This window comes from Takifugu flavidus, chromosome 14, assembly GCF_003711565.1.
Source record: "Takifugu flavidus isolate HTHZ2018 chromosome 14, ASM371156v2, whole genome shotgun sequence".
Classification (NCBI taxonomy): domain Eukaryota; kingdom Metazoa; phylum Chordata; class Actinopteri; order Tetraodontiformes; family Tetraodontidae; genus Takifugu; species Takifugu flavidus.
Genome location: NC_079533.1, coordinates 3,550,792 through 3,573,194, shown reverse-complemented (window position 1 = coordinate 3,573,194; position 22,403 = coordinate 3,550,792). Strand labels below are relative to the sequence as shown.

At 41.3% G+C, this 22,403-nt stretch overlaps 2 protein-coding genes across 12 annotated transcripts in view; one reads left to right on the top strand and one right to left on the bottom strand.

Annotated features, from left to right (window-relative positions):
- The window catches only part of cxadr (CXADR Ig-like cell adhesion molecule), a 29,217-nt gene extending 20,984 nt beyond the window's left edge, over nt 1-8,233 (top strand). Inside the window, exons 4-7 of the mRNA XM_057053842.1 lie at nt 2,902-3,057; nt 3,876-3,998; nt 4,501-4,639; nt 5,570-8,233. Of these exons, the coding sequence (XP_056909822.1) occupies nt 2,902-3,057; nt 3,876-3,998; nt 4,501-4,639; nt 5,570-5,852 (701 nt within the window). The 3' untranslated portion in view covers nt 5,853-8,233. The remainder of the gene's footprint in view (nt 1-2,901; nt 3,058-3,875; nt 3,999-4,500; nt 4,640-5,569) is intronic.
- A 7,421-nt stretch (nt 8,234-15,654) lies between these two features.
- The window catches only part of auts2a (activator of transcription and developmental regulator AUTS2 a), a 222,542-nt gene continuing 215,793 nt past the window's right edge, over nt 15,655-22,403 (bottom strand). For 7 of the 11 annotated variants that reach the window (XM_057053821.1, XM_057053823.1, XM_057053827.1 and 4 more), the window contains 4 exons: nt 19,410-19,490; nt 19,240-19,323; nt 18,864-19,116; nt 15,655-18,393 (listed from right to left, as the gene is read on the bottom strand). In XM_057053821.1, coding sequence (XP_056909801.1) covers nt 17,202-18,393; nt 18,864-19,116; nt 19,240-19,323; nt 19,410-19,490 — 1,610 coding nt within the window. In that variant the 3' untranslated portion in view covers nt 15,655-17,201. The remainder of the gene's footprint in view (nt 18,394-18,863; nt 19,117-19,239; nt 19,324-19,409; nt 19,491-22,403) is intronic. The other 4 variants (XM_057053825.1, XM_057053833.1, XM_057053832.1 and 1 more) reach the window with 1 other exon arrangement.

Sequence of the window (22,403 nt, the reverse complement as noted above, 5' to 3'; positions counted from 1 at the left end):
AGCCTAAAAATGAACGAGTGTATAAAATGTTTTTACAAATGTGACCAAATCCCAAAATCGGAGCAATCACCCAGTTTTATAGAGCATACAGAGAGATGGGTGACACATCACAGTTGTGTAAGTCATATGGAATATCACACACACAGTGTCCTTGGTGAGCAGGCAACGGATTAAATGGTGTCAAATTGCCTCCTTAAAAATCGTATTTACCTACCTAAAATGGAAGCTGTTTATATACAAAAGTGCTAGTACTGTACCGACTAGTTTAACCAGAAATTGACGACTATTAGAAACCAATTTCCTCCCTTGTTGCATTGATGTGTGACAGAGTAACCCTGTAATTAGAGACTAATAATGTCCACGTATAATCTGATCATTAACTTTGTCTACGGTTGGCCAAACACAATAAGCCCTGTGTGGGGATTTTTTTATTTTCACAAAAACTGACCAACAACGTAGAGGAATCAAAAAGCTGCTGTAGCTCTCTAGATTGCTTTGGTTCCAGTTGAGCCACAGTGTAACATTCCACATTGGTGAGGATGTTTTTGAACTTGCTGACGTGTCAGTTTCGGCGTACTAAAACATTTGGTCACTCCCTTCAGTGAACTAAACAATTTCCTCATAACCACCTAAATTCTAATGTGATGTCGAAAGCAACTGAATCCTTTCCTTTTAAAAGCCAGTGAAGGCTTCAGTTGCATCGGCATTGTGTCTCACACATTCATGCACTTAATGAATAAAAATAAAAAACATAGCTTTAATTAAACTAAATGTGTGAAAGTGGAATAAGTAAAATCTTCCCTAGCAGCTAGGGTGAAAAACACAGGCAAACAATTATACAAAAACAAAGTCCTTTTTCCAAAGTTTTTATCTGTTACATATATAGGAAGAGTAAATGTTGCAATATGAGTTGAGTAATATATTTTGTGCTTGTTTTAGACTATTGTTTCAGAGTTATGCATGTGGTGTGTGTATAAATTTTTTCTGGGGTGTTTTCTTGCACACTGGGGGGTTATTGTAGTGCCCCAAAAAAAAAAAATCACTTTTATTTTACTGACTTATCCTAGATTATATTGTATATTAAAATACTGGTCTAAATGAAGGAAGAGGTCAAACAAATAGGGCAGGGATTTAGTCTTTATTATTACAATCTACTATGGCATTAATGTGAGTGAGGACATATTGTCCCATGAATGGAATTTAATTTTTAAGTTTAATAGTAAAAAGTTTTGATTTCTACACACAGGATTTCATCTTTAATTGGTCAATGTAATTAAAGAATTTTGTCTCTGAGCGGTCAAACATTTACATGTGTGTGTATGTGCATTTCCAACAGAGAGCAAGAGTTCTCTGTAATGTAATCGGACACATTGCTATAAAGGCACCATCACATGAGGAATTTGTTTTTGTAAAGAGGAAGCCTTTTCATTCAGTCAAAGTACAGAATCATGTACAACGTATCTGTGATGCACAAATGCAATTAACCAATATTGTTGCGATGCGGCCTGGATCAACACACCACTCATTCATTCTGACCAATGTGGTCAGCAACAGGCTACAAGCCCGCACGCTGTGGGATGGGGGGCTTCTTGGTAAATAAATAATTTGATTGCCCTAAAATGAAACCCCCTGACAGGGGTTGACCATGTGCGCCCCTAATGGGATTCTGGGTTCAGCATCATTAGTGGTTAGTGATTAAAGTTAGTGATTTGCTGTCTCTAGCTGCTAGACTACAGATGCCACAAACATCTGCAACAACATTATTGTTGCCGTGTTTAAAGTATTTATGCCATTAAACAAGTGCATAACGTGTTACGCACTTGTAGGTGTAACACCTAACGTGAATGTATGTATGTATCCTTGAAGATGCCTTTCTGCTCATAAATATATACATTTTTAAAAAGTTAAAAAGTAGCTCCTTTTTTAACTCCCCATGTTCCCTTACCACCTCAGAATCTTTGACCTCATCTTTCAAACAGATAAATCTGCTAACTCAACAGCTGTCAGCAGCTAATATAAGGAGCCATACACTACAGCCCTGAGACAAGTTGAGTTGACTTTCACCTTTAAAAGGCACATTCAAAATGTCATAGCTCTGACATTTACTGTGTCTCATCTGAGTCTGTGTAGGAGCACAGCAGCAGTAGCAGCATATGATGGGATAATGAGTTCAGAACAGTCTGGGCCTCCACCATCTGTCCATCATTACTTGTTTTGTTTTTCCTCTAGTTCTACATCCTCCATGCTGAATTCTTGCACTTATTAGATTAGTGGAGGAACTTGAAATAATCTTTGCAGTTGTGGCGGCTGGCCCTCACCGTCCACCTTTCACAACTGGTTCTGCTCTGCAGAGCTTCAATTCACTTTTTGCTGTAGACTCAATTATTGCCAGGCTGCATTGGTGAGCTGTCAGTGAATGTGCAACATTGACTTGGGCTTTTCAAAACATCACCCCTCATAGTATGCTTTCCTCATTTCACAATGTGTTTGGGTTTCACTGGAGTCCCTCGGCTTCTAGTTTGGACCGCTCTTTGCTTCCGATTCCAGATCAGATCTACTGCCAACACTCTGACAGGGAATTTTTTGCACATGTTCAGTGTTGAGACAGCTTAGACGGCACTATTTTCACCAAATGTTGTGTGTGGCACCTTACTTATAATTATCCTGAGTGACGCTTACCATACTGCCAGCAGCTTTAATAATTACTGTGATTGCTGTGTACTTTATGCCAATTACTGCTGCTATAAGCGAGGTAGAAAATTAACATTAGGTCATAGAATACTGACACATGACCTGGATGTTGAATCCAGACAGACATGTCGGCAGGATGACTTTATACCTGCGTATGTTGTTATCAACGTCTCTTATTTACTTATTTATTTATTTCTTATTTCAAAACAGTGAAGCCTTCCAAGCCCAGGTGCCATGCCGATGGCCCTACAGAGGAAGGTAAAGACGTTGTTCTGAAGTGTATGTCTAGTGATGGCACACAACCCTTGAAATACACTTGGGAAAAGACCAGTGACAACAAGCTGCTGCCGGCATCAGCTGTGATGGGTAAATATGCACAAGACCTGCAAAACAAGCGCTCAACAAGTTTAAAAGTCCCATATTATGCTACTTTTTTCCAAGAAATATTTATTTGATTTCCTCTGCTCTCAGATTAGCCAGACATGTCCCTAAAACCTCCTGTTTTGGCCCTACTCAGGACAAGCTGTTTTTGTGTCTGTGGCTGTGAATGCAAATGTCTAACCCTTCCCAGGAGGTCGTGGCTATCACTTCTCAACATCCAGGTGGTTGCTGAGAAATTGCAGTTACAAGCAAAATCACTCCATTCAGACACCCAGCGATTCAACCCGCCCTCCTTGGACCTGCATTGCACATTGTCTGACACCTAAATTGCTTATTAAAAAAAAGCCCAGAACCCACCCATTTATATATGTTTGTAAATAACTTTTTTCAGTTTTCAAATATTGTCCCCAATGAATTTAACTTAATGGAAGAAATGTGCAGACTTGTTAACCCAGCATTTATTTTACGGAGTTCTGATTAATGGTTTAAAACTGGCATATGTGAGAGAGTAGAGAATGATAAAAGAATGACAAAAGAATTAGAACGCCCAGGCAAGAGGCAAAAATGGCTCGCATTTGCCTTGAATTCACAACTTATAATAGATTGAAACGGCTTTTGATTTTCGCCACAGGAGAAATACGGAGAGGGTGCATTTGTATAAACTTTAGGGAGTCTCCATGAACACCTTTAACTAATTACCTGTGACAATTATATAAAAGTGCATTTTCCATAATATGGGACCTTTAATGTTCCACAGGCCTTCTTTCTGTCACCGATTTATTAATGATGTGTACTTACTGCAGACCCTGTGAGCGGCACCATTAACGTGAAGAACGCATCAGCCAGTGCATCTGGGACTTACGTTTGTACAGCCACCAACCGTGTTGGTAGTGATCAGTGCATTCTGCATCTCAAAGTCACACCTCGTGAGTACCAAACGGACATATCCCAATTTTCAACTGTATGGTACTTACATATTTTACATATTTCCCTCAACTTCTTTCCCAATATCCACTAGCAAAATTTATGATGAGTTGAACTGAAATGAGACATTAATTAATCACATTAAATGCCATTTTTAGTCCTTACATTTTTTATTGTCCTCTTTATCAACGTGGTTGGACTAATATCAACCAAGTGTTTAAACAGTGGAGCTCACATGTCAGTCTATACATACTCTATACATGTTCATATTTTCTTTGAGTCTCTCTGCAGTTTAAAAGTGGTTCAAAAATATATTTTAAAATCTAATCATTTTGGATCTTGAGTCATAAACACCAAAGCCTTCAATCATTATGTCGTACATTTTGGACATTTTTAGTCATATTAGTGTATCATTGTGATATTTGGACTCCAAATGTGTTTTTCTGATCTGTTTGCAACATATTTATTAGACCTCCTATCCTTGTTTTTCCCTCTGTCATACAGCCCCCAACAACGGCGGCGTCATTGCGGCAGCTGTAATTTCTGTTCTCCTGATCCTCATCATTATTGCCGTCATCCTCTTCTGCTGTTACCGTTCACGTAACAGGAAGAAGTATGAGAAGGAAATCTGCAACGAGATCAGGTGCTCTTGGAATCTTGACATTTAGCGTAACTTTGAAACCTTCCCAGAACAGAAACATCCTTTTTGGTTAGCAGGTCATTTGATTATTCTATACATAGTACTTTAAGAAATGTGTATTTACAGTGGGGGGTGGTGCCAGGACACCTTCAGGGTACTACTGAGTTACCCTTGAGCAAAGTACCGGACCCCCAAATACTCACATAGAGCCCTGCCTTCATCCAAAAGCAGCTGGGATGCAGCGGGGAGGGTGCTGTGACCCTGAGAGAAAGAGATAATGCCATCAAGAAAAAAAAATGATAGATTTTGGAGTCATAGGGCCCATTTTTGCAGTTATACGCTGTCGCACGCACACACACAGGCAAAAGTACCACCAACAGCCTCAATGACAAAGGGTTTTGTCCATCAGTGCAGTTCCTTCTCAAAATAAACAGCTGATGTCATCGGTTTGAAAGCTTTGTTTGCTTTGTGATCCATGTTGTGTCTGCAACTCACTGGCCCCCACCTGACTTTTATGACCCAACATTCCATCCGGTCCACAAGCTCAGTACAACCACTGGGCTTAGTATGGTTCTGTCTAAAACCAACCATGCTTACAGCCCATGTTATAGGACAAAGGGAGCTGCACCACTAGTCTTGTCGCGTATACACAGAAACCCATATTGGCTGAAAAACCACATCACAGTGCTGTGGTTCTGAATCCCCAGCCCTCCCATTCAGTGTGATTGAGCATGTAAGTGGATTATTGGCCCGTATTAGTTGTTAATGTGATGGGTTCTTCTTTCAACCAATTACCTTATTTCTCTTTATTTGCAGTCATGAGGTGTGCAGACATATTCCATGTTTCCCTATACCATGCACCTGTAAAAGTTTATTTTAGCATCATCACCTTAGAACAATGGTTTATCTGAATGAAATTCTGTTTCTCTCCAGAGAGGACGTGCCTCCTCCTAAGAGTCGGGTTTCAACGGCACACAGCTTCACAATGGGCAGCCAGCGTTCCTCCCTGGGCTCCATGTCACCCTCCAACCTGCACGAATATGCACTGAAGCCCCAGTACAACAAAATTCCTTCGTCAGAGGAGTACGAGAAACCTCCAAGTCACGTTCCTTTGCCCCCACCCAATTCTACCAAGATGGCTGGGCCCAACCTCAGTCGCATGGGTGCGGTCCCCGTGATGATCCCTGCACAGAACCGGGATGGCTCAATTGTCTAGCCTGTCCTCTTCTGGAGACGAGACTGTTCAAACAAGACTGGTAATGGATTATAGGAGCAGGACAGCCAACACAGCCAGAACCGGAGCTGGGATGGACTCAGTTACATGACTTTAGTTTGTCATCAATAGGATTTAACTCCTTTGGCTTTCTGCTACGGAGAGAGGAGAGGAGAATATGGGGGATTGCATCAGAGCACATAAACTTTTTTATCAAATACACATTTAAAAGTTTTATGAATTTTTCTTTCTGGATTTTATCACTGAAACATAAATATAAACTAGAATGGTCAAACCACATATGATACTGTACATTGGAGAATGAGTTTTTATATATAATTTAGATGACCCTTGCTGTGTGTTCACTGCAGATTCTGCCCCCCCTCCCCGATTGGCCAGCTTTATGCATGCCTGTAAGTATAGAATTGCAGCTGTGGGTGAGCATAGGGGCACAGATATGAATCAAATGTAGTGATTTGATCATATTTTACATATTATCGAGCATTTTATGCAATTGATCAAATTATAATCCCAATATCAATAACAACTGGTGAAATAACGGACCGAGTGTAAAAATCTATGTGCTTCAGCTTTTTTCTGTTTTACCAATTGACCGCTGTCTAAACTGGGAGTGGAGAAAGGGATCAATATTGGCTGGTAGAGACCTGAGGGGCAGGTTACTGGTAATTGGCTGGAATATCACGTCATGACCAGTGTAAAACCTCCCTCTGCAATCTTGTAGGCATCCAAGGACAACTGTACTGTAGGGTTCACTAAACAGTTGCCTATGATTTTGTGTGGCTGTTAACAGGCTTCTTGTCCATGTTACCACTAAAGCACACCTGTCTACAAACACTCATGCATGCTAGTGCTAGATGAGCTGCATTCTAGTGTTCACTCGGGACTAACCACTACATCCGTCAGTCTTCTCTCTGTGCTCCATATGAAGTCCTGTGGCACGTCTGAAGCATCATTTGAGCTTTTTAATGAAGGATATGAGGAAAGTTCCCTCAAAAAGATTGTGTTTATCGTAATTCGCTTGCCAACTGCTGTGCTTTTGCCCTCAGTGAGAAAATAGTGTAAATGTTTTGTCTGAAGAGTTCAAGGGTCCAGTAAGGTAGAGCGTGCCTTGAAAGTTATAAATCAATTTGCTGACATCGTTATGAGGAGTGTGGCCCCAGCATTTGGATGGATGGTTGAAAATCCCCAAAACATGTCACTCTATCCATTTCGGGATGCTTGTGTCAGTTTTTATTCCAACTGGACGTGCGTGCTGAGAGCATCAGCAGTTGGCCATTGAGCTCAGACAGAGCTGTGCATGAGAAGCTTCAACTGCAACATCCTGTCGCTCCGTCTGCTCTGGATGGAAATGTTGGGTTAGTCTTCAGCTGCACTTATTACTCCTTAATTTTAGGATTCTTAGCCTCTATAACACTATTTTTTTTTATTTTAGACAACAAACAATACACTCTGATGTTGAAGTAAGCAAAGATTTTTATTGCCTTATTCCTGAATTTAGTCTTCCTTGGTTCACCTCTTTACAGCTCCCAGCTGGAATCGAATAACTTCTATTGTGCCTTTTACCCCCGTTGACTTGTCATAACTCATCCACCAGTGTGCTTTTAAACCTGATTCTAGCTGCCTCTATTGGATCAAATGAAGGATTTTCAACACCTACATCCCTCATAATTATCCCTCTGTAGATGTTATCATTGTCTCAAAGGTTGGATTATTTTCGAAGGCATGTTCTTGAACTTTTAGTGCGTTGATTTCTGTTTGTTTTTATAAGAAATAGTTTTTCTGTACGTATAAATGCTGTCAACGTATCTAATCTGAACACAGTGGATATTCAACCTGTTTATATGTGTACCTGATGCTCTGTCATATAATAACATAACTGTGCTCTAACCAGAGAACTGCTGTGGGTCGTTACACTTGAAGTGCTCCCAAATTCCCGGCATTGTGTTTTTCATCTGTGACGTGAGAGGAGGTGACAGTAGCACAGATATTATACCATATCATATCATGCCAGCATTCCTCCTGGCAGGTTCAATGTCCCGACTATGGGGGGAACCAAGAACTCGGTGAGCCAGCAAAAACAATGTCGGTCCCTTTTTTCCACTTGTGTTTGAGAGGGTGAGAGAAATCCCGTATATTGTAGATGAGGATCAGCCATGTAGTCTTCTAGTTAGTAGTCACCTGATGGAAAACTATAGAGCTCAACTACTAATGACCTTAAATGTAGCTTTGAAATCCACGTACTAATACTGTATAAAGATCTCTGTTGAGATGGTTTGTAAACTGTGTGAAAACCATTTATTTTCTTTTAGTGTGTATTTTTTGTTGTGTATTTTTGAATAATAAAAGTCCATGAAATGAACAAAGGCAGCCTTGTTTGAGCTTGGAGGAGGAATCAGCAGCTGTTGATTTGAACCCAGATAAAACTCCCTTTTTTCCATCTTTCCAACTTTTTTGACTCTTATTTATTGTAACCAGCACAGTTAGTTCCTCCCAGATTATAGTCTTTGTCTGGAACGACATGACTATTCTTTTCAACATTTTCTGAGCCTTTTTAAATCTTAAATACATGCATTTCCTTTACTTTGGAGGATAATTGTTGTGACGCTAGCTAAGATGAATCCTTTTTGTCCAAAATTACCCCAGGAAAAATTCCACGAGGCATGTTTGTATTCTGACCAGTCACCCTTTACACCATTTATAAACTTTAATGTGATGATTTTGACTCGCATTAATCAATACCAGATTATTGGACATGTGCTGACAACTGACTGCAACTTGATGACAGGTGGTCAATAAAAAGACCAAAGCATTTAGCGGCGATGCTGCAGTGTCAAGTGGATATCCGTTGTTATTATTGATGTCTTTGAATGAAAGTCCCCCCGAGCATAGTTCGGTCAATGGCTGAAACAATTCTCAGCCGTTCTGCATGTTGGGATGTGGAGGGAGGGTGGGGTTGGGGGGGGGGGGGGAGGGGGGGTTCTCATGTGCCAGGTTTGTTCAAGTGATTTGGCAGTTGAAGCTGTGCTATGAATAGACGTGGAGAGATGTATACGTTAATGAGGCTTCTGCGATGGCACATTCATTAAAAGCATATTAGAAATACGTTTGGCAGTTCTCAGCATTTTGGAACGAATGCTGTTCTCACTGAATTAATGTGCGGTGCGATCAGACATCCCCCCTCCCAGCTCAATATCCATTTGTGACATTTGTTTTAACCTCTGTTCTCATTCAAATAGCTAAAGGGAGAGTAGTGTTTTTCGCTGCACCTGGGGATTTGTGCCTGCCTCACTCCCCCCAGCTCCCTCCCTTCTGCCTGGGAAAGGTATTAATATTTGCACAGATCAAGGAGGCCTTCGCAGCAGGAGGAAAAAAAAAAGAAAGAAGCTTTGTTGGTTTTCCAGGAGGGTTTCCTTGGCAACGTTATCTGGTTGTACACAGTTTAAGCTGGCTGCATGCAGGATGATTTATATTGTAAAATATGATTTGCCCCTTGCCAACAAAAGAGGTCTCGAAAAGCGCGGGTCTCCTGCACGATGCGCTGTCACAGATGTTAAGCTTTCCGCCGCTTTTAGAAACTTCAGTTTCGGAGAAGGTTGTAGTGGGAATTCTGGGTAGGGGAGAGAGCAATATGCATATGCATGAAGAGTGAGCTCCGTTGGCCCAGCAGTGCATTAAATGGTTTGCCTTGACAATTTAAGCACTTTAGATGTAAAAAATTACACAGATTGTGATATAAATGTATGCTTTTACCGCCCCCTCAGATGAATGACTGAGCAGCTTCAGCCACTTGTGAAAGCAGTGCAGTTTTTTTCAGATTGTCTTTAAATGAACACAGATTTAAATGTAGTCTTGAGATTTTAAATTTGAAGGAAATGGCTGCTTTTAATGCAGCATGTTTTTATGCTTTGTTGGTTCTGGTTCACAGGAAAATAAGAAACAACAGTTACTCTAAGAAAAAACAGTTCTTTTGAGACTTATGAATTTTGACAGTCCTGAACTTTAAATGTGCAGCCGTTGAGCCACGTTCACTGAACAGGAATGGAACGAGAGGCAAAATATCAATGTGTCAGCGTGGAGACGCTGACCGCATTTGTATGTCGCCTGGAACAGCCTGCATGTCGTGGAATGAAGCAGTCCCATGATTACTGTCCGCTTCTCCCATTTTCCTTAGGGCTCCTCAAGCTGCTCCGCCGCTCATTTGTAAACTCTCCTTATCTTCCAGTCTGAGAGGAAGAGGAGCTTTGGGAACCTTCTAGACCTCGCCTCTCTTTTTATCAATACAAGTTTCCTCATTGCCAGCTGACCTCTTGTGTATCCCACAGGTTTTTACCTGATCCCACTCACATTTTTCCACCTGTTTGACCTTCCCATGCGCACTTGAAGGAGGTTTTGCAGAGGTTCTGCGTTGAGTACGTCACGTTTTGAGTTTCATTGTTGCAAGATTCTCCTCTCAGGTGGGGGCAGGTCTGTATGGCTGGCTTAATGGACCAGTGAGGTAAAGCCCATTAGTCTGTATGACAATTTATTCATCTGGCAGGAACAGCAGCACTTAGCTCTGCGCCGCAGAAACGGCGCTACAGGTGAATGGAACTCATTCTAACACCGGTGGGGTGCGGAGGTTCGCATGCTTAGAGAGCAATCAGGTGCTGCTCCCGCCGTCAGGGCCATGCTGCAGCTCCACCCCAGAATGATGAGCAAGAGAGACGAGTCGTGCTTTTGTGATAGCAGACCCAGGGTCTGGACGTTCACACGGCTCAGCCCAGCTCAGCCCTTCACACTGTTATTTGTATTTGGAACCTGCCATGTCATGTCATCAGGAGGTCACAATGATAAAGTGTAACCCTGGCAAATGGAATCTCACGACCTCAGATGATTGGGTCGTCTCTATCGCCCCTGCAGTGATGTACCAGACATGCGCGTCTCTCTGTCTCAATGAAATCTTGCGGGTTGTGCTGGGCGTGTGTGCCTGTGCACTGCAGTATCATCCCTAGTGGCAAGATAGAGGGCAAAGGGCAGGGTGCAGATTTAACAGGATGAAGTAATCCCTGTTACGGCGTGTGCCACACAACTGATGTCAGGGACAGCTGTCAGTGACCTTCCCTTTTAGATGTTCAGGAAAAAGCCCACAAAATTCTGGTTCTATTTAAATTGTGCACTTCCAGCTGGCCTAAGAGACCAAGATGCAGAAGTTATAGATTTAACAGCATCATAAATTTGGAGTATTATTTTTATTGTTGGCTCTGATTTATTCTATTTATTATTCCGTGAATATTCGCATGAATCTTCTTTAATGTCGTTGAATTTGACTGTTTTTGACTGATTCATTTTGTGCTGGCTGTGCTGGCTTTGTGCTAGATCTAAAGTTGTTAAATACGATATTCCATAATTCCACAAAACTACTTGTTTGTACATACGCAACACAGTGAGAGTTTGCACATTGCCATGTTAAATACACAACAAATAGAAAATTGCTTCTTTTCTTATTTGTGCTCAGGTAAGAGTGACAGAGGTTATATAAACTGTCCAACTCTTCATCTGCAGACTTCACCTGTTGCCACCATTAACTCTTAACAGTGTGGCTCAACGGTGGCTCACACACACACACACACACATACACACACACACACACACACACACACACACACACACACACAGTGAAGCCAGGACCTTTATCCATTATTCACCGCATTGATTTTTGCTGTCTTTATAATGTTTGAAAGACTTAATTTAGCCTCATTGTGTTCTAATATATGTCTCTCTAGAGAAAATCAAGTTGGGAATGATGTGGCTGAAAATGGTGTGGGTGATGATTCTTCTTGTGTGGGTGATGATTCTTCTTGTGTGGGTGAGGAGTCTTCTTGTGTGATGATGTGATTGTCAAGCCCAGGCAAAGATTCTCAAATCAAACACGTGAAACCCCAAACTAATGCAGAGGAGTGTGCAGGTAGATGGAAGGCCCCGGCAGCACCTGGCCTCTTCTTATTATCAGCGGGATAAGAAGCAGGCGTGTGGATCCCCCCATGTTGACTCGTTCAGGGGAGGGGAGGAAGACTCCCGAACCTCACCTGCAACACCCGCATACCATCCATATATGTCCCATATGTAAGTGTTTTCACTTGTTTTTTTTAATTCTTGTTATTGGGGTTGTTTTCTATTTGCAGGTTCCCCAGCAGGCGGGTTCCAGGTTCATTTTTAAAATAGATTCTTAATATGCATCTCGGTGCAGGACAGGTTCCTCAGGCCATCCTGGCAAAACAAACCACATACATATCCTGGTCAGCATTTAGAGAAGATTTCAATGGATCAGATTGTTCTCTGGGATTTCTTCACATTTTCCTGCTTCTTCTTAGGTCCTTCAGGAACTGGTGCAGAGAGAGGTGCTGCCTCCACCATGGTACCGCTGTCATGCAGAATCTAACCTGTCCCAGATGGTAAAGCGTTTAACTCCCTCAGAATAATTGTAAGTGAAGTGACGTCCTCCCTAGCTCGTCTTCTTTTGCTGCTCTTGCTCAGTTTTTTAAGGGCAACCTGCTCCTGGCAAAATGGTCACACATCTGTCATATTTCCTCCCTTTCTAAACGATATCCACCTGGAGTCAGCGTCTTCATCCTGTCCTAGTTTTGATTAAATGATACAAGAAGGCAGAGCTTATTTATTCTCTCTATGCTAAAATCATGCTAACATGTTTCTGTATAACAGGAAGCTTTCAGATGTCTGTTTTCGGGTCAAGAAGCTAAACAGCTAAGTCAGAAAGGAAGCCTGGCTTTTCAAAATGAACTTAATGTATGTTTATGTAGTTAAAGCCGACTTCAGATCCTGTGACCTTTCTTCGGAGCTGTTTGGTGGCTCGTGTCTCATTCCGACCAGCTTCAGAAGTCACTGTTAGAGATGCTTTTGCACGCAGTCTGCTCGTCTGAATCATTATGCTAATTTCCTCAGGGTTCAATGGGAGGAAGGATCCTCTAATACGGCGTTTCATATCTGAGGCCAGCTCTTGCTCTTTTGATCTCCTTTGCAGAATTGAACATTAGCCTCCATCCTGTCAGTCAGGAATGAACGAGGCAAAAGCGTTGGCTTAATCCCAGCAGACCTGATGATGTAATGGTGAACTGATGTTTATGGGCTGGTATGATTTTTCTCAGGAGAATAAATGACTGGGGGTGTTTCCCCTATCTAAACAGTAGGTTGAGCAGTGCATGCTGGTCTAAATATGATCACAGCTGTTGTCAACAGAGAGAAAAGGCTGTAAACTCCTGTCATTTAGATTTCAGTGATAGTGGGAAGGCAACATGAAGGTATGGGAGAGCAGGAGCATGTTGCCATTGTGATAGATTCGATGTCTACTAGAATTTGAAGAGCCATTTTAATTAGGCCCCGTTTACAATGACAACAGGTGTAGTTGGAGGCACAGATGGCATCCATGAAAGGTGCTTCAGACAGCCTGACGCAGCCGAGGCGCACTCGCTTCTAAACTGAGCTCAAACACGAGAACGCCCAAGCTGCTCTTCCGGTTCTACAACATGCATGTTGAGTGGATCCTTTCCAATGTCATCACACACTGCACACATGTTGCTGGCCAGAGTCAACCTGCCAGACTGGTTGTTCTGTCTCACATCACGTGACATGACAGGCGTCATTGTTGCCTCTTTTGTCTCCCCTTCAGCTCTCACTGCTGCCACCTTGCGTTCAGTATTTTAGATAAATGACAAGTATTGATCAAAATTTCAGAATGAAATTAGCAGCACCAACCTACCTGAATTAAATCAAATGTTGTCTTTTAAAATATTTAAGCTAATATGATGCAGAAAAAGCCTCTGCAGCCCATTTCAAATTCCTGCACCTGGTGAAGGAAAAATCTTACTTTGTATAACGTTATTATTTCTTTCATTTAGCTATTTTGTGATAGAGTAAACTATTCTTCAGAGTAATCATGTTGAGAATAATGTTAAATCTGCAGTTCTCTTTGGAAACACTTTCATTTATTTAAATTGTGTAGTTTGGGGGCAACTAACTAGATTTAGGTTAGTTTGTAGTCCAAATTGTAAATAGTATAATTACACTCACAAATATGTTTTCATCATTGAATTTGATGTGACTGCAAATCATTCACATCTCTGATGAGATCAGATCATTTGTTCAGTCACAGCCAGTGAAAACAGCTATTTATTGATCACTTTGACTTAACGGTTAGTTCCACCATTGTTTAATAATATTCACTCCCAATTGAGGTATTCTGGGGAAAAAAGAAAGGTGTCACAAATCATCTTTTATGTAGCTGAAATTGTCTGGGCGGTGACTGCAAGTGTAAGATGCAACATGTAATGGATGTTCTACACTCTTCTCTAAACCTGCAGAGAAACCAGCTTCTGTCCACTGGAGGAAGGATTGGTTGCAACATCTAAATGCAGTTTACGCAGGCGTTTCAGGAATTTCACTGGTCACTGCTTAGATTAGACAGTTCTAAAAATAGCTGGGTGGGGGGGGGGAAAAAAATCCAAACCTGTGATGCAGAGTTGGAAGGTGAATCACGTGACTGTGTTGAAACGACCTGAATGGGCTCCAGAGAGATGAAGAAAGAGGAACTAACCTAGCCGCTTATTTATGAGTATTTTGGATCACTACATTTCCCATACATGTTATTATTATTATTATTACAGAAGAAATAAACCAAATTTAAATGATTCCGTCATCGCAACAAGGCGAGATTACTTGGACTTTCCCTTTTTAGATTTTATTGCAAGCTATTTAGCTCCATCTGCTGGTTTGAGGCCTGAATTATAGTTGAATTCCAGTTGGTCACAAGAATTTAAAACGTGCTATTTCCAGTTCATACTGGTAAGAAACAAATACCAAGCCGGTCCCATGACGGGGACTACACTTAATGTACTGCAACAATGCGTTGTATATGCAAAAAATAATTATGATTATAATTATTGTTAATCAAAATAGGGGAAACCTAATCTTTGCACAAAATGAAAGCTTTAGCCATCTAATCAGAGGGGTCAATCATTTTTATTCAAATATATTTTATTCTTCAAATTATTCAAATATAATTATTTGTGTATTCAAGGTTTTGCTTCTTATAAAATAATTTATAGTATTAATCAAATAGGTGTCTGAAAATAACAATTTAACTGCACATTGTGATTAACAAAAGAATAACAGAAATGCTTTAATCCATAGAAATACTCAAGTAGAATAACACTACAACAGCAGTCATATATGAATGTTAAGTGCTGTGTGTCACACAACTGACCTCTATCAAGGTGAAATGCTCTTAATGCACATTTGCAACATTTTAATATTGAATTTGTTCAGAATAATGAGAATTCCAAGAAATGTCAGGTTACCAGATGACAGATGCAGAGAGGCCCTGGGCTAACCAAAGAAACTGCAGAGACACGGGAAGAGCAAGAAAAATGTGCTTAGAAAGCCTCAGAATGACCCTTTTTGGTTCAGCTGACTGTGCTCATCGATTTCTGATCGACTGTCACAGCAGTGTTGATACTGGGGCACTTGGTGCTTGTGTAGTCAGCGCTACTTCTATCTTACCTGGGCTGAATGTGCAAACAATCTTTTTAAATGCATAGATCCAAATAAAACACAACGACCTCATGTTATTGGTACTGTATAGTTTTGACAATAATTATTGGTATTTCAATCATTAGCTTATCTTTCTACAAGCTATTGGAACATCTTTTATTCCAATGTAGGTGAGAGGAAATCAAGTTGGGCATTAAAGCGTGACCGGAAGTCGGGAGGAATAAAAGCCCCATAAACAGAGTTAGTACACATTTTTTAATAACATGGCACCATTTACATAACACAAATGAGGAGCATGCTGAAGATTCAGTCGCTTCATGATTTATCACCTTTATACATGAGCTGTACATGGCAAACAGCGAAAAACTTGAACATTTTTTTGCAATATGCATTGACTAAGCACAATGGGCCGGGGGATTTTATGTTATTTAAAAAACACTGCACAACATATCACAGAGTTTGAAGCGCACAACTAAACCTTCCGTGGACTACTAAAATAGATCTCTGTTGTTAGAAATAAACTGTCCGTATTGTGTTTTTTTTCCCTTTTTATGGATTTTGTAGGTACAACTTATGAAAGCACTTTAATACACACCTTGACCAAGAGAATCCTTTTCAAAACATGTAATGTACATTCCTTTCGAATTTGATGAGGTGTTTCGGACGCATTCTCCCCAGAACTGATTGAAAGAAGATTAGAGAAACAAGAAATAGTTTTGCTGCAAAGATTTCCCATTAAAAATCTGTCAAAATGCTACACTTTGGGATCAATTCCGCCAACACAGACTCTGTGAAACATTTAACCAAAACATTAATTCAAAAATCTTAAATGTTGAGTTGAAAAACAAACCATAAAAGATTGTCACTTTTTTTTCTAGAAAATCACCACACCACTTTAGTTTAATCCAGATTTTTCTTCTTTTTTTTTTTTTTTGCATAAAACACTCCGTTAAAGCTTGCAGTGTTTTGACCCAATAGACGCAACGTCTGAGTTATGGAGAGATTATTTAATTACTGGTATAGTCAGTGGTGGCTCTTAGACAAGCGCATGGCTGGTATTTGTTGCATAGTTGAGTACAGGGCTGGGCAGTATATCGACTCATATATCGACGATTTTGGATTTTACTTAATCACCATACATTCATATCCACTGTTTTTTGTCATTTTAAATGTTGCATTGACAAAATGTGTTATTTCCTGAAATTGTCTGTGTACTTCTGTTCAACATAACTAGCTATGACGTCAACTACATTGCGTTTGTGGCTGAAATGTTGTGATGTACGTCAAGTATTGTAATATGGCCTGAACTAAGCTGGGATATTAATGGAAGGTCATACCGCCCAGACCTCGTCGAGTACATGAGCTCTGGGATGATGCCAATCAGCTGCTTTAAACCATGTTTGAAAGAAGACAATGAGATTAAAAGCACATTCACAATCACTGCCGCAATATGCCTCTATTTACAAGTGCTCAAAGTAAAGCTTTCAAAACACCACTTTGCATATTTTTGCCATGACCTTTAATCCACATAGAGCGAGCAACTGTACATACTATCTTACACACTCGGACAGTGCTTAAAGACCTGTACATTTCCAAACTGTTCATATTTACTCCATATATCTTCACTATACAGTAAGAGAGAATCACCACAAAAACCAAATAAAACAAACAAAAATACACTATTAGAAAACGGGATTTCTTCAATGGTTAATGTCTGTTGTTTGTGTAGAAAAACCAAAAAATAAGGGCTCGGTGGTAGTGTTAACGAGGCACAGGGCATAGGTCAGCTCACCGGGCCTCGATGTCTTTGTGACCTGCTCTGTCTCTGATATCTGTGGGTAAAGGAGTAGTCCGTCTGGGCGAGCTGGGTCGTGCCCCCAGTGTGGGTATAAGAGGAGGTGGGGCGCTTAAAGCGGCTGTGGGCGGTGTTTTGTTCAGGAGACCATTCACATGGGCTGCTGCTGCAGTGGCAGCAGCTGCAGCTGTGGGGCTGACCCTGGAGTAATGCATGCCTGGGAGCCCCGGAGCCATGAGGCCTGGAGCAGGTTGGGGAAAATGTCCATCAAGGGCAGGGTGATGCATTGTGGGGTGCAGTCGCCCGTGCTCAAAGTCCTCTCTTAGCATACTGAGGCGCTCCCGCTCCTCTAGCTGTGCTCTCTCCTGTGCCAGAGGGTGAGAGTGGTCACGATTAAAGTCATGAGGTTCACGGTCCCTGAAGGAACGCTCGACCTCGTAAAGGCGAGGCGCAGCCATTCGGTGCAAAGAGTCATTCCTTAGCAGCAGGTCTCTTGCCAAAGGGTCCCGTCTGTGAATATCAAGGGCCCTGTAAGGGTCCCTCATTGGGTCCCAGTGGAACGAAGGGTAGGGGAATCTGTCAGCACCTGGGATGGGGCTGACACCCATGAAGGGCGCCACGACACGAGTTCTCTCCAGACTGCTGACGGTGTTGATGGGGTGGACGCCAGTCATACCCATAGGGACAGGTATTGAGGAGGGGGGGTGGAGGTTTGGGGTTAAGGGTGCCTGTAAGGGGGGCTCACTGGTCCTCTCTGTTACTCCATCCTGCTCCTCTTTAACCGTCACCTCACTGTTCTTCTTTTGGTGCACCTGCACCTTCCTCTCCGGGACCTCCAGACTAAGGCCACCATTGGGTCGTTCAAGGCTGCTCTGCCGCAGGTACGGTGAGGCCGAGCCCCTGTTGGACACCTTCTCCTCTGACACCCTGCTGTCGTGGATGACAGGAGTGTCCTTGCCACCATACTGGTTGTCTTTGAGCTTGTGGTCCTCTGTGCCATTGTCTTTCCAAGTGTTTGAGTGCTCCCTCTCTTTGGCCTTGTTCTCCTTCTCTCTCTGAGGTTCTCCCACAGCAGGCGGCAGAGGGTTTCGATGGTGATCGGGGGGCCGACTGTGACCAAGAAGGATGTCAGAATTCACAGGAACTGGGGCTGCATGGCTGGAATGACGCTTCTCTACAGAATCCCTTGAAGAAAAAACAGAAAAGAAACAGTTTAAGCTGTTTGATGCTGCAAATTGTCCTGTTGATACAGCGTCTCCAGTGCAGCAAGACATTTTTGTTTAAGAGGAGCAGCCACTAATTCTGAAAGTACCGGTATATATATTTAAGAGGGTTAAATTGAGTGTCTGTCACCATTGTTAACTCCGGATTGAAGAATGAATGAAGTACCACACCTCTTTCTTTGTATTTGTCTTCTATTGTATTTTAATATAATGGTTTGAACCTGAACCAGTTTAAGCTGGAAGATGTTCATAACTCAATTTAAAAGTCAACCCCACTTTTTAAAATTTTCAATTACTGAGTGGGCAAACCCAACAATCTATTCAAAGATTAGAGGGTAACTAAGAATATACATATAATTAAGCAGCCGGAACCAAGTAAAAAAACAGATTATCTTTATATGGGTGGAAGGAGTCACGTTCCATCAAACCCACCTGTCTTTATCGTCTTTGTTGGCTGAATCTGGTTTGTTTGAGTCTCTGTCTCTCTCAAGCGAGCTTGCTGAGGTGCTCCTTTCGGAGTCCCCAGGCTTCAGCCAGGGCGGTGGCGTGGGAAAGGTTGGTGGTGTGCGATGCAAACGATTCCACGGTTCCTGGAGACTGCTGTTGCTGCTACTGCTGTTAATGTGCTGCTGTACGTTGGCGCTATCCTTGTGTGAGAACACTGAATTGGCCGCTGTTAGGGATTCAACACACGGAAATACACAACAGACCCAAGTTAAATTCAAATCTCGACAACTAAGATTGGCAAATTGGTTGAATAAAACGTCCATTTGTTGGTTACCATAACATTCATGGAGTTAAAACTCACTTAGTGCTGGATTTCCCAGTCCTCCAAAAGCTGATGAACTGAGCGATCCCAGTCCCCCAAAACACGTGGGCCTTCCGAAAGGTTCTGAAGGGAGTCACAAGATGTTACCATAGCATTTACTGACTAAGTCTTAGAGTTCAGCTCAAAACTGATGAATGCATTGCTCTTACCTATATTAGATGCTTGGGTGAGGAAGTTTCCAGGGTGGTGAGGTGCGTGGCTGAAAGGAGCAGCTGATGGGTGCGTGGGACCTGAACAGGATTCCAAAAAATCAAATTCAGAAAGTAAGCAAATGCAATTGGAAAACGTCCGTACCAACGATCATGTGTTTTAAAAGATGCATTTATTATGATACTGATTCAGACTTACAGTCAGATTTAATTCTTTTTTTTTTTTTTTAAATCAGTTTGTGTCTGATAACAATGTTTCAGTATTATTTACTGGATTTAAGGCTAACCTATTTATTTTTCGAAGCTTCGATGATGTTGGTAGCTGTCCTTCAAAGGCACCATTAACGTTCGTGGTTAGCCAACCTTGACACATAATGTTAGTGATTCTATAATTTAGCCCATGAGAACTGGGCACCGTGGTGGCACGGAGCTCAAAACTCCACTTCCTCACCTTCACCTATTTTCTGAAATCAGTGGAGCCAGGGTGTGGACTCCAATCGCGGAACCGTTGACCATTAACCTAAACTTTATCTACCGAGACTGCTTGGGATCCTTCTACAATGAATTATCTGAAGAATTACGCTGGAGCATTTCCCTAGGGAACCAATCACTCATGCTGAAGTTGGTGCCCTTCAGCTCTCAGTCTTGGCTTCTAACAAACTCCTTATGCTTAAAGTGTTTGAATTTGGCAATGATGGGCCTCGGTCTGCGATCCTCCCGTTTCTTCCCTCCCAGCTGGATAAAAGCTGAAGCTTTTGACGGTATCCACTGATAGTCTGAGCTGCTTTTGAAAGATCCGGGTCTTCTCCTGTCTGCTCTGGGATAACAGAGATAATCAGGTTGTCCCTCATACTCTGTGCCTGAAGAGGCGCGTAAGTCCTTCGGTGAGGTCTTTAGCAGTTTCCCAGAGGATTCTGTTTTCGGACGTCGAGCGCCTCTGTTTGGGACCGGCTGAACCCCAGGGATTCTCGTAGGGCCTGAAATTCTTTTTTTCTACTAGGGAGAGACAGAATCAAATCTAAACTGTCCTCAAATCTGCCGCTGGGTGAGAGGGTCCCGAGAGAGTTCTCTGGTCAGCTCTGTTTAGAAGACACATGTCAATGAAGCCCTCTAAATCCTCCAGACTGATTGTTAGTATATGGAGTTTCTTACACTGCTTTAGTGTAGTCACTAGATTTTCTTTGTTTTCTAGAAATTAATATTCCTGCTTTGAGTTATTAAGCCAGTCGAATCTGCGAATATCTTTCTTCTTTTACTCCTGTCTGAACAGTGACCAAATTAGCTTAAAGCCAGATATATTGATATTCATCACTCCAAGAGAATTAAATGTTAATAATTAAGCTTCTAATTGCACAAAATTAACGTTCAGTTGAGATAATTAACTTATCACCGTTAAATTAAACAGATGCCACAGATGGATTAAAGAGATATCCATTTCTGCATCAGCTGGTTTGTTTTAAATAATTAATATAATTATTGATTATTCTTATTTGTTACAGTGAGAAGGACAGAAAAATGCCCGATAAGTGTATAAATAAGTGTATCAGCAAAAAGAACTGGGATTAATTGCTAATCTTTATACCCACACATCATCTGTCATGTTGATTATGATTTATTTTAATACTGTGATTAGATTAGATTTTATTCACTTAAGATAAACTTGAAAGATAAAATTGTCATGATCTTTTTAAGCTACGGCTGCTTTGACAGCTTTTAAGGTAGCATGCTATCCAACATCTCCAACAATGTATATTTCTTTCTTGTTTCAGTAGTTGCTACCTTTAATGCAGTACATGTCAGCCTGGTATAGACACAAAATATTATGCATTTTGTGTCATTTCAATAAATGTCTTTATTTATTGTTGACCTGGATGGACCAGGTGCTCCATTAGTAATACAGAAATATATTTCACCCGGAAATCATTTAGTTCTTTTTATGTAAAAAATATTTATTATTTATTCAAAAGAAATCAATTATTTATCCAAATTAGAAATCAAGTAAATGAACACTGCACCACTCTCCCCATATTAATTTGGTCTGAGTGTTTATAACGATGAATCGCTGCGACCAAAAAACTCCATTAAAACTGATCTGAACTATCAGAATCAGTGAACCTAACAAAGATGGTACGACTGTTGCGTTAACACCTCCTTATTTCTGGAGATGAAAACGATAAATCGGATAAGTTATAGCCAGAAGCTGCAACAGACAGGTGACCCAGGCGATTGTCTGGGGGACTCAGCTAGAGGGGCCTCCAGAGACAGCTGACTTTGGCCCATATGTCAATGATAAAATCACTGTACTACGATGTTCCTGCACTAGAAATCCCCCTCATAGTGGCTATTAATGGGTCCTAAAACCTATTAACAGGGGGCCCTGTCCAGCTACCATGAGGCCAATCCTAAATTACAAAATTAAAAAATAAATAAATAAAATTAATATATATATATCCATGTTGTGCAATACAACTGTGCAGTTTGTTTTTTATTAAAAAGCTTTATGTTCGTATTACTTGGGTATGTGAAATTGAACAGCGAAAAATGATGCTAGCCAGGTTACCCTCAAGATGTCAGCTCACGCTAAGAAGTTTATAACAAATTTTGTGTTTTCTTCAAAACAAGGACTACCGAGTATTTCTTTCCAGAAATTAACGGTAAAGTTGTGTGTTTAGTTTGTGGTACACAGGTCACTGTGTTTAAAGATTCTAATTTGAATCGCCACTACACGACTCGGCATGAGGACAAATATGGAAGTCTGTCTGATAAAGAGCGCACAAGAGTGCCTGATGCATTGATAGCAAAACTAAAAAGCCAACAGGGACTTTTTGCCAAACTTCACACCCCCAGAGATGCAGCCTTCAGGACAAGTTATGTCAATTCCTGAAAAACAGAGACGTTTTCTGACGGAGAGTCTATTAAGGAGTGCTAATTGGACTGATATACACAGGAAAAGGGCAAATTTTCGAACGCATCACTCTCCAGACGCACTGTATC